Source organism: Populus euphratica, unplaced genomic scaffold (genome assembly GCF_000495115.2).
Source record: "Populus euphratica unplaced genomic scaffold, PopEup_1.0 scaffold100.1, whole genome shotgun sequence".
Taxonomy (NCBI): Eukaryota; Viridiplantae; Streptophyta; class Magnoliopsida; order Malpighiales; family Salicaceae; genus Populus; species Populus euphratica.
Genome location: NW_011499985.1, coordinates 594,636 through 606,268, shown reverse-complemented (window position 1 = coordinate 606,268; position 11,633 = coordinate 594,636). Strand labels below are relative to the sequence as shown.

The 11,633-nt window shown below is 31.7% G+C and overlaps 1 protein-coding gene across 4 annotated transcripts; it reads left to right on the top strand.

Annotated features, from left to right (window-relative positions):
* The first annotated feature begins 5,046 nt into the window (after nucleotides 1-5,046).
* Nucleotides 5,047-10,636, top strand: LOC105140065 (cingulin-like protein 1). Of its 4 annotated transcripts, none has more exons than XM_011046745.1 (15): nucleotides 5,047-5,418; nucleotides 5,731-5,858; nucleotides 5,969-6,040; nucleotides 6,124-6,237; nucleotides 6,661-6,729; nucleotides 6,818-6,874; nucleotides 7,787-7,840; nucleotides 7,909-7,971; nucleotides 8,131-8,193; nucleotides 8,602-8,766; nucleotides 8,846-9,001; nucleotides 9,231-9,311; nucleotides 9,429-9,490; nucleotides 9,645-9,734; nucleotides 10,379-10,636. In XM_011046745.1, the coding sequence occupies exons 1-14, from the start codon at nucleotides 5,241-5,243 to the stop codon at nucleotides 9,715-9,717; spliced, it is 1,335 nt and encodes a 444-aa protein (XP_011045047.1). In that variant the 5' UTR covers nucleotides 5,047-5,240; the 3' UTR covers nucleotides 9,718-9,734; nucleotides 10,379-10,636. The 4 variants fall into 4 exon arrangements, 1 of the variants encoding a protein (XP_011045047.1); XR_845116.1 differs by having other exon boundaries at nucleotides 5,049-5,418; nucleotides 9,645-9,770; XR_845117.1 differs by lacking the exon at nucleotides 6,818-6,874 and having other exon boundaries at nucleotides 5,048-5,418; nucleotides 9,645-9,770.
* Nucleotides 10,637-11,633: the final 997 nt, after the last annotated feature.

Below are 11,633 nucleotides of genomic sequence, written 5' to 3'. Positions count from 1 at the left end.
AAATGTATGCCATATTGCATTATCTCTATCATGCAAGGAATCACGTACTTTTTATCTTTTAATTCCAAGTGGCTACCCTTTTCCTCTGCATCATTATCATGATCTTGCTGACGATCTCAGAAGCCCAAAAGTGCATTCTAGAGAGGACAAGGAAAGTAATCCAGCACCGAAATCAAATCATGATAATAAAGTGCAAAGGCTATCACAATTATGCAATGCTCAAGGTCAAGGTGCCCACATGTGTATGATGACATTGCTTTAATGGCAGGGAACGAGTGAAAACATGTGTGGTTTAAATTTACGGCCAATGGGGCCAACCCTGGAAAAATAATTGCAACTATGCAAGTATGAAGTTTCTTTTCTAAATCTATGATGCAATTGAAATTAAATATAAAAGAGGTTGTGTTTTTTTTTTTAATCCTTGTTCTTGCTTCTTCACCATTCGAAATGAGATCTTCATTTTTTTTTTTAATCCTTCCTTGTTCTTGCTTCTTCACCATTCGAAATGAGATCTTCATTTTCAAGCTTCTTATATCTTAAAACATTAATCCCTTTATTGGTATTTTTTTCTGTCCAAAAAAATAGAAGAAATTGAATGATATGGTACTGTAGAGCTAGACTGCTCCTTGCCGCTAGCCATAACCAACCATGGCTTCCCAGCGTGAAATCAAGCCTCGACACTTGGAACAAACCACCACATAACAACCCTAAAATCAGCCACAACAACACCCCATTCAAGCCAGACCCCCGAGCAAGATAGTAACATCAAACCACCTAAAAAAATTGCAGCTAATGCCTAGTCATGTTGAAGAAGAGTAATGCTTTAACCATCCTTTGCACTGAGCAAGTCCTTGTAAATCTCACCTGGAACCTTGTAAGAGCTTAGAGTCAGCTCTTACTTCCCTTCTCAGCCCATTCTTTCCTTTTCTAAGATTTTCTGTAGTGATTCAACAATCAATAGCTTTTTATCATCTTGCTTCAAGATATATAGCCATTCCAATATTCCAGCAATTGATGGTCTCCTATCTCTACTACTCTTGAAGAATTGTCGTGTCTGCCTCGAATCCGAGTTGAGTTCTTCTCCCGTGCCATCTTTATCTCGTACCAAACATAGCACTCAAAGATAGAAACCCTCAATTTCTTTTTCCTTTAAACTAGTCTTCCTTTCTTTCCTTATATTCTCCATATACTTAATCTCCTCAGGCCAGCTCTGCAATATCTCCTCATGTTCCTGCACATCGGTGAAATAAGCTGGACAACATGGTTTCTATTCTCATTGCTTAATTTGATTAATACATGACACTGGATTGGTGAGTTCAACATTCCCAGGGCCTTCACAGGATACATCTTTACTATCCTCGACACCCCCAACACTTTCCAAACTTACATTCCCAGGTTCATCATCAAGTTCTAATCTAACACAATCTTCCATATATAGCACTAGGAACCTCCTCATTCAAGCTCTGGGAGCTCTCAAAGGAAGAAGAATCATTTTTTCTTGCCCGCTTCTTTACAATTTTCTTCTTAATTATCCATGCTTCCATTATCTTTCAAGCACAGTTCTTCTGTTATTTTTATAGCATTGACTGAACCATCTACGTCAAAAACTGAGGTTTAAAACAATGCTCAAGTCTCGTCAGTTGAAACAAATGAGGCTAGGCAGATGCGTTCAATGATAGCTACTTCAAAGAAGATGTGGCTAAATTGTATAGTTGGTGATTAGAAAAACACCATGGATTAGATAGCGATTAATTACTATCGTGGAATTGTGGAATCGAGGGCAAAGACAGTTGGGTAGAAAAAACATCTCTTCGTGTCGATATAAACTAGATGAGTGACTCTGCTGTGCTGTTACTTAGGTAAAAAAAAAGAAAAAGAAATATTAAATATAAAACAATATTTAAATATTACTAATTTATTTCAGTAGAAAAAAAAATGTTACAGTTTAATTGATTTTATTTGTCTAAAAACAAAACCTGGAAAAATAAATTTTGACCGAATAAAATTTTAAAATAATATTTTTTTAATATTAAAATAATAAAATATTGAATTAAGCTTGAACAATCTAGGATAACATTTTAAATTCATGACCCGAGTTACAAGACTATAATAATTATATCAAAAACAAATTAAATAAATTATTAAGTCTAATTCCTAATTAATTCAATATTGAAGGATGAAATTGAAAAAAATAATTAAAAAAGAACTTAAAAAAACAATTTGAATTAACATGTCAAATGTGCAACTTTGGTTATAAAACCAAAATAAACTTATGAAAAGTAAATTAAAATAAATTATAAATTTTAATACCTAACCAGTCTAACATCGAAGGAAGAGATTAAAAATTCAACTAAAAAATAAACATAAAAAATAACTTGAGTCAATCCATCAAATTCATGACTTAGATAACCTTATAGAAAAGAATAAAAAAAGACTTGATTTAACTCGAATTAATTTGTTAAATTTATGACTTTGATTTTAAAACTAGAATAAACTTATAAAGAGAAAGTTAAGATCAATTACAAAACTTGATTCTTAATCGTCCATATTAGATCTAATAATGATGAAAATTTCAAAAATCTTAATTAAAAAAATAAACCAAGTTAATTGTTAAGCATTGTTATCGAGTAATGAGACCATGATAGTTTGATGAAAAATAAATCAAAATAAATTATAAAATTTAATTTCCAATTAAAAACAGTATTGATTGATAAAATTAAAAAAAAGTCAATCAGCTTAATCCACGACCCAAATCAAGAGACAGAGACAACTCAATAAAAAAAATCCAACGCTGAAGGACTCGTGACCTAAGTAATGAAACCAATATAATCTCTTGGTAAGAAAATAATAAGAGCGACATGATTTAATTAGGATTAAAATACCAAAACCCGCGACCTTGATCTTAAGACTAATATATTTTTATAAAAAGATAATAGATTATAAAACTCAATTCCTAACTAATCAAATATTGAATAATAAAATTAAAAAAATTAATTAAATAAAAGATACAAAAACACTCGAGTTAAATTTGTTAAATAATATTCTCGTGTCATAAAATCATAATAATCTAATGAAAAATATGGCAAAACAATTCATAAAATTTATAACTACTTTGTGCACAAGTGTCTTAATTTTTTTTATATGCTAACTTCTATGCCTTCATCCATCCAAATGTAAAGGTTTGAGCTTGCACCAACATAGTATCAGCTTGCTCCAACATAATATCTTAATATATAATTACAGATTGATATCAGTAATTTAGATTTAACTTCTTGTAAGCTTTCTGATCAGAGGAAATCGCATGCTGTGAACTTGCTAATGTCTTTAAATTGAGTGTAGAATTTAACTGATATATTGATCTCGCAAATACACCACTCGTTTACTATCATCATTGTCTATGATTCCCAATACAAACACTTGTTTTCAGCCCAAATTAGGATATATACACTTAAATGTTATACACAAGAAACAATTAGATGGGTCAATATTATACGTCTTGAGAGAGAGAGAGAGAGAGAGAGAGAGAGAGAGAGAGAGAGAGAGAGGTCATTATTTTCCTAATGATATGTTATCAATGGCACTTCTTGGATGTGGTGGGGGAACTAGGTACATGGCTACTCTATTACCATCTGGCTATAAGGGGACGAGTTCCTAATGATATGTTATCAAGTTCTCTCCTCATGAAAGGAACTCTAAATTTACGTTTTTTATTTGTTTTCTCAAGCTAAACTGTAATTTATGGAGGGAGATCATAATAATAGCCTGAGAAAAACTGATCAGGGCTACAGAAAGCCCGGTCCAAACTTCCCAGGTTCTGAAAACTGATCAGACCTGGCCTGGGCATTACTGAGCGAAGTTGAAGCCTTGTTGTTGCTGGGCTCCATGGTCCACCTGGGTTCATGCCCAGTAATAGCTTTTCATGGTGTTCAGAATGATTTTCACATTCATTTTCCTTTATATGCAAACACTATTTAGAAATGGAAGAGATTAATTTTTTTCATTTTCATTTTTAGTTAAAAATGCAGTGATAAAAATGCTTTAAATCATTAATAAATACGAGCCAACAATTCTGTTCTGCTCGTAAAACCTCTTTCCCCCAGTATTAGCTTCGGTGCCTTTGTGTCACCTACCCACCTAGTTCTGTGTGCCTCTCCATTCAAATTCTGCCACGTTACCATATAAAACTTTAATACCGCTGCTCAACAACCACTACCTGTCCGTTAGCTTAGAGATGGTTTTTTTTTTAAAACATATTAAAATTATTTTTAATATTCATATATTAAAATAATTTAAAAATATTAAAAAATATTAATTTGAAGTAAAAAAAAAAATTATTTTATTTTAAAAATATTTTTAAAACACAAAAAACTAAATCTTAGAAAAATTTAAGTTTTTTTTTTCTCTGTAATGCATACAATAAAACTCAATTGCTTTTGCCAAATTCTCAACCACGATCTCTAATAATCCTAATTAACCCTCTCGTATTTTCTTTATATAATTAATTATTTATTTGAAATTATTATTATTTTTACCCAATAAATCTGAACCGAGTTAAAATTCTAATAGTAAAACCCAACTTAACAAGTTATTTCATGGACTCAAGGCCTAAATAAGATCAAATTAATAAAAATAATCTAATTTAAAAAAACTAAAGACTAGTTATTTTCTCTAAATAAATAAAATTTTTACTTATAATTCAGTTTTTTTTAAAATCAATAAAAGATTATTTGATTTTGTGTTTTTGTTAAATATTAAAGTATATTTAATATAAAATATTTTAAAATTAATATTTTTTTAATATTTTTGATATGTTAATATTAAAATAAAATAAAAAAAATTATTTTAATATATAGTTATATACACACACTTTTTTTTTGTTTTTTAAAAATACTTCTAGAAATCATCATGATCACAGTACCTTCTTGTAAAAATGGCCGAAACTCACAATAGCCACGTGTAAATAACCCTAACTCCTTTTCAAAGCCTCCAACCGTCAACAAACATGAAAAAGTGGAAATAGCAATGGAAAATTAATTAATTAATTAATTAAATAACTAATAAATAGCCTTTCTGGTCCTGCTCCATTCGCGTTTATTGCTTTGAATTGATATTTTTTATGCTCCTCTCCTCTTAGCTCAACACGTTCCAACCTGGCTCAGTATAATAGCCAAACAAACCGAAACTAAACTGTCTATCCTCTTTTTCTCTCTCTCTGTGTTACCTTCAGCGAGTTTGAGTTCATGGCGGCCTCAAAACTCGCTTTCCTGTCAATTCTCTTCGTTTTTGCCATAATATTCACCGCCGTCGGTGTCAGGGCTGATGTTGATGATGATAGTACAGCTGAGTCGGCTGCTGCCGTTGATTTGTCCGCGTTGAAGATCGAACTTGATCAACTCCAGTCTAAGATCCACGCACTCGGTTAGTTCTTTTATTTCTAATGTTGCTTTTTATGAATCCGAGACTTTCGTGAAATTTTGAAGTTTGAATCTTAGGTTTTAGATATTATCGATGAAAGAAAGAATCTCATCTTCCATAGAAAGCATAATTTTTCTTAATTTTTGAGTGGTTATAGCAGGTTTGTCTGTGATCAGGGTGATTAATAAACAACTAATGCAAGGATTAGAACAATCAAGCCAGATATATTAATTAATTAATGTTTAGTTTTCTGGATTTAAAACAATTTTTTTTAATAAATATTTTTACTAACTGTGTGGTTGTTGGGGGATGAAGAATCTCATATCGATGAGAAAACCAAAGAATTGAATCTTAAGGATGTCATGATAGCGCAGAAGGAGACAATTATTCAAGAGAAAGTTGATAGCATCGCGTCGCTGCAGAGTGAAATCTCATCTCTTAAGGTATGCGATGTTTTGGATTAGTCGTTTTGCATTATGGAAATAGGTTTCAATGTGCATGCTATGACGAGGCTTTTCTTAATTTTATTTAATTTATTTTTGTTGCTAAACAGAAAAAAGGGAAGATTGATGCTCAGGAGCTAGTTGGGAAGGCGCATGCTCGTGCAGGCGAGCTAGAGAAACAGGTTTATTATTCTACTGGGTAGCCAAAGCTAGTGACTTTGGAAGAAGTTTTGGGTGCCTTTGTAACTGTTACTTCTCTATGCAGATGGTGAAGCTCTCTAAGGAATTAGAAACACAAAAACAGGAAAACGAGGCCCTGGAAGCCAGAGCAAGTGAAGCAGAAAAGAAGATTAGTGAATTGAACTTTAAGCTAGCAGATGTAAGTTCCTTGATAGTCAGTGTTACTGGAAATGCATAAAGTTTTGGAATGATGAAACAGCTTTAGTCCTTCCCTGTTCTCAGACAAGGCATTTTATTTACAATTTTGAAGAGTTTTAATGGTCTTTTGACTTTAATGTCCTACCTCGCTTTAACACCTGTTTAATATGATATGCTAATGGATCCCCAAAGGTGTGCATCAGTGTCATGTGCATGCATATGCATATGCTCTTCTTCAGCTACTCAAGTCCTATTCTTAATTGTGGTATCACACTTACTTTTCTCTTATTTCAACATATTACTGCCTGTTTCTTTTTTTCATCTTGGCACCAACTTCTTTTTCATATTTATAATCAGAGTTTGTCCTTCAATTTCATAGTTTGTGATGGTTAGTAATGTGATAAATAATGTCTTTGCTTTATAGCTTGAAAAGATTAACGTGGAGCAGAAAAGCAAAATCCATAAAACAGAACGTGCTCTTAAAATTGCTGAGGTATCATACTATCATGTAAAACTCGCATCATGCTTAATGCTGGATGATGGTGATTCTTATACGCGATTTCCTTTTCTCTATTTCTTAGGAAGAACTGATAAAAACAAAATCTGAGGCCATTTCAAAGGCCAAAGAGTTAATGGAGGTAATGAATTAATAGATCTGTTTGCCATGCTCATCCATCTTTTATGTGCTTACATACTTTTCAGATGTTATATTTGAAAATGCTAGTTTAAATCATATGACGAACGAGCTGTCCTTTTGGTTTTGAAAGTTCTTGGATTTTCTCTGTGCTACTGTGAAATTTTAGATATAGTAGCTGAAGGAAAATCCATATATGTCGTCTGAATTTGGATTTTGATGTTCTCTGCAAGCCTTGAAACTTTGGAGCATAGACTCTACACTTATGAAAGTTCTCTTCATGTTTTATATGCCTTTCCCATGTTGATAACACCCTGCTCAAATTAGCAGCAGGGCTTTTGGCAAGTATGAGAAATTTTTTTACTGAATTTCACCTCAGATCATGAGAGAACATGGAAGTGACAACATGGTAATATCCTGACGAGAATGATAACCCAATAATTTGCTAAATTGGTGATCAATTTTGGTTTTAGTTCTTTAATGTAGCATGTAAAAAAAAGGTGCAAATATCAGTAGACAAGCAAATACAGAAGGCCTCAATAAGAAAAGATAGCATCTGTACAACAAGAACTTTGTGCGACTTTTATCCCTGACAAAAGGGAAAAAATTTCTGTCTTTCATTCCTACATTTAGGTTCATTGGATGATTTGGAAATCCAAATTCAACTTCAAGGATTAGGTTGAATATGGAAGCTTTTTTTGTTCATTATTGTACTAGTATGTTTGCATTATATGATATATATCACATGCTTTGGCTTCTTGAACCTTCTTCATTGCATAGGACAATTTTTTTTTTTGTACATGCATTGGTTCTTAAAATTAATACTGTTTGCTAGAGGCTCATCAAAGAACGATCTATTTGAGACCTGAATTTGGTGTAAAGAGTGAGCTAATTCATAGCTGTGTCTTATGACCAGGTTCACGGGGCATGGCTTCCACCTTGGCTTGCTGTACAGTTGATTCGTTGGCAGGTGATATGATGCCTGTATGGTAGTTTGTAAAGTATCTTGTCATGTGTGTTAATATCATCTCTTTTCAGTCTTTGGCACAGACACGTTGGAGTGAGCATGGAAAACCTACCATGGAACTGGCAATTCAAAAGGTATAATCTTTTGGTTGTTGGATGGTGGTTTACCATTTTTTGTGGTGTCTGTTTACTGTTTAGTTATGGTCCTGTGGTTAAATGCTAGCACCTCCTGAAAAAACCACCTCCATTTTACAATGATGTATATTACTAAAATACAATTTCGACTCTTTGTAGGCCCTGGAGAAAAAAGCCCAAGCTGAAAAGTGGGCTGAGCCACATGTGGAAACAATTAAAACTGTAAGCTCTCTTTCTATGCTTTCCAATTTTCCGCTCATTTAATAATTGTTGGGAGTTTAGACCTGATTTTTTCAATGCAGTCTCATGTTTACCTTGTGTAATTGACTTGAGAAGCCTTTTAAGACTGATTAATTTTTAAGCAGTGCAATTGACTTGATAATCCTTTTTAAGGCTGATTAATTTTTAAGCAGCATCTTCTGTTGTTCTGTAGACTAATTGAAATTTGGCTTGGAAAAAAGTTTGAGTGAACCAGTAGCTCTGCACTGTTTATTGTTTGTAACTTAAATTTGTTGCTTGAATGCTAATCTTAAATTTGTTGCTTGAGTGCTAATCTTTGGTGTTAACTGATTGGCAATGAAGAAAACTGGATGTGTGCACTTATTAATTGCTTGCTTTTTTTGCATGAAGAAATGGGTCCCAGCTATTAAAGAGCAATGGGTTGTGATTACTACACAAGTTAAACCTCATGTGCAATCATTAACTGCTAAAACAGTTGAAATTTATGAGGCCTCAAAGACTACAGTCACTCCACACATCATCAGAGTACAAGAAATAGGTGATCCTTACTTTCAGGTGTGTGTGCTGTTTTATTGTCCCTTATTGTATATCTACTATCATATCTTTCATCTAATATGTTTAAATTTGATCACAGGAAGCTAAAAAGTTCAGCAAGCCATATATTGATCAGGTTGCTACCATGACAAAGCCCCATGTTGATAAAGTTAAAGTGGCTTTGAAGCCCTACACGAAAGAGGCAGTTCATGCATATGGGAAGTTTTTAGAATCTGCAACCACATACCACAATCAGGTTTCAGTGCTGTTTTATTCATGTTTGTTGCCGTGCTCTGGTTGACTGCGTGCTTGTTATTAGAATGAATCCTGATTCTATATTGTTTCTATGAGTCTGCTAGTCAAATGGATCATTTTAAGTGGTTTCTTTGGCTATTGTTATTGGAATGTACATGGAACCATGACTTAACATCTTGCCTTGGAGAAATACCATGACTTCATGCTTTTGCTTTGATTTTTTGGTGAAGGTGCAAGTCACTGTACAAGAGACACTGGAAAAGCATGAGCTCACAAAACCACTTGCAATGAAAGAGTTGATCTGGTTCATTGTATGTATTCGTGGTCATTTATTTTGACCTTTTTTTTATTGAATACTTTTCAGCGAACTAACTTAATGACTGCAGTTTCTCAATATTAATTAAGGTATTCATCTTGCAATGTTTCAGGCCTCTGCTTTGTTGGCCCTGCCTGTCATTATTTTGGCCAGAGCTTGTTCTTCCATTTTCTGGTCAGTGTCCTAATTAGCTATTATTCACTTTGATATTGAATTTTCTGTCTTTCTCGTTTTCATTTACAGTTTATCAATTTTTTGGGCTGTAACTTGGATTTTTGATAAGTTTCATCCACAGCTTAATTAAATGTTGTTGACCTGAAATTTTCAGCCAAAAGGCAAAGAAACCTGCTAGAAATGCTCACACCAATCCCTCTCGTCGCAAGGCTAAACGGGGGCATTAAGACAAGTAGACTTTTTGGTGCATTGCTGGGATTTTCCATTGCAATATATTGTGGTACGTGTCATCATAAGCACTGCTGTGGGACATGGAATGGTTCCACATTTCTTCTCTCCATAATTTAACTGTGGCTCGGAGCAACTTGAGTCATTTAGCTGACAGCTAAAAGTTTTTTGGATTCTTGGCATGGCATTGAGTTGATGGGTAGTTTGGATGTACACTTACAGGCTTCTACAATGTGTTTAGGATGCTACCCTCCATTTTCTCGTGGGACTTAGATTTGCCACTTCTTCAATTTTGTGCATATAACGAATCATTGATACTGCTGCAGCTGCAGTAATGATTGTCAAAAAAGCTGTTAATTTCTCTTCCCTCTTCTCCGCTAACATGATATGCTTGATGGAGTCATTACGTGAATGGTTATAATTTGGAGTAATTAATGCAAAGGTTAGAATTTTGGAGGATTGAGGCAAGTTAGTATCGGCAGACATTTATTTTTTTCTGCGATACTGTAGATTACAAGTCATAATTTTCTGTAAAGATTGACATTGTGTGTCTAATTCGTGTGCGCCACCATAAATGCCAGAAATTATGCTTTTGGTCAGGAATTTAATCCTGTGCTACTATGAGATGGTGACTTAATTCAGAAATTTTGTTTCCTGCAGATGGGACTTGTGATCTTTGCATGGGCTTTTGGGACTGATTTTCCATCCAGGGAGCACCAGCACCAACAATTTCTTTCCTTTTAGTCTTTGTGAAGAATGTCTAGAACCTTTCACACTACAAAAGTTTAGATGTATTTTGAGTCATGTTGGTAGAGACCTAAGAGTTGTAATTTATTTTTTATTCTTCTCAATTTACAGTTGAAATGACAGAAATCTTCCCTTTCATTTTGTTTATTACTAGAATTATGTTTGTTCAGCTATATTTGTTTGAACATTTACTGGTAATCCTTTCTGCACATGCGGGGAGTGCTTGGGGCGAGATTGGTGTTAATTATTTTCTTAAAAATGTTGATTTTTTTTGTTTGAAATGAATTTTTTTAATGTTTTCAAGTTATTTTGATGTGTTGATATTATTTTAATGTGTTAATATTAAAAATAATTTAAAAAAATAAAAAAATTATTTTAATATATTTTTAAAAGAACAAAAAGTATAAGGTTGTGTTTGTTTTTTAAAAAATTATTTTTTAGATTTTTGTGTTTATTTGTTATTAAAAAAGTTGGTCAATGAAAAATACTTTTTAGTTAAAAAAAATTTGGTTTGATTTTTAAAAAATATATATTTTTTTAAAATTTAAGCCAAAAACATTTTCTAAAAGTTGTGAAAAATTTAAAACATTATATTATTTGTTGATTTTATTAAATTTAATTTTTTAAATTTTAATTATTATATATATTTTGTTTTAATTTTTTTTTTAATTTTATCTCTTAAAATTTAATTTTTATATTAACTTTGGTCCTTATTTTTATAGTTGTTTTTTTTTTTCTTATTATTTTTTATTAAATTTTTTTATTTATCTTATTATTTTTTTATTATTACTTATTTTATTTGAAATAATTTATGAAATGTTAATTATTATTATTATCATTTTAATTTCTTCATCTTTTATATTTTTATTTTTTAGATTTGATTCTATTATTTTGATTATTATTTATTTTATTTAGATAATTTATGAAATTATATTTTTAATTTCATTCTCATTTAATTTTTTAATTTGTAAGATTTGTTTCTTATTATTTTAATAAATTTGAAAAAAATAAAATATTAATAAGTTATTTTTTAAATTATTTTTTATGATATAACCGAATACTGGAAAGTGTTTTTCAATTTATTTTTTATTATATTATCAAATATTATAAAATAATTTATTTTTTTTATAAAATATTTTTTAACAAATAAAAAATTAATTATAAGGAC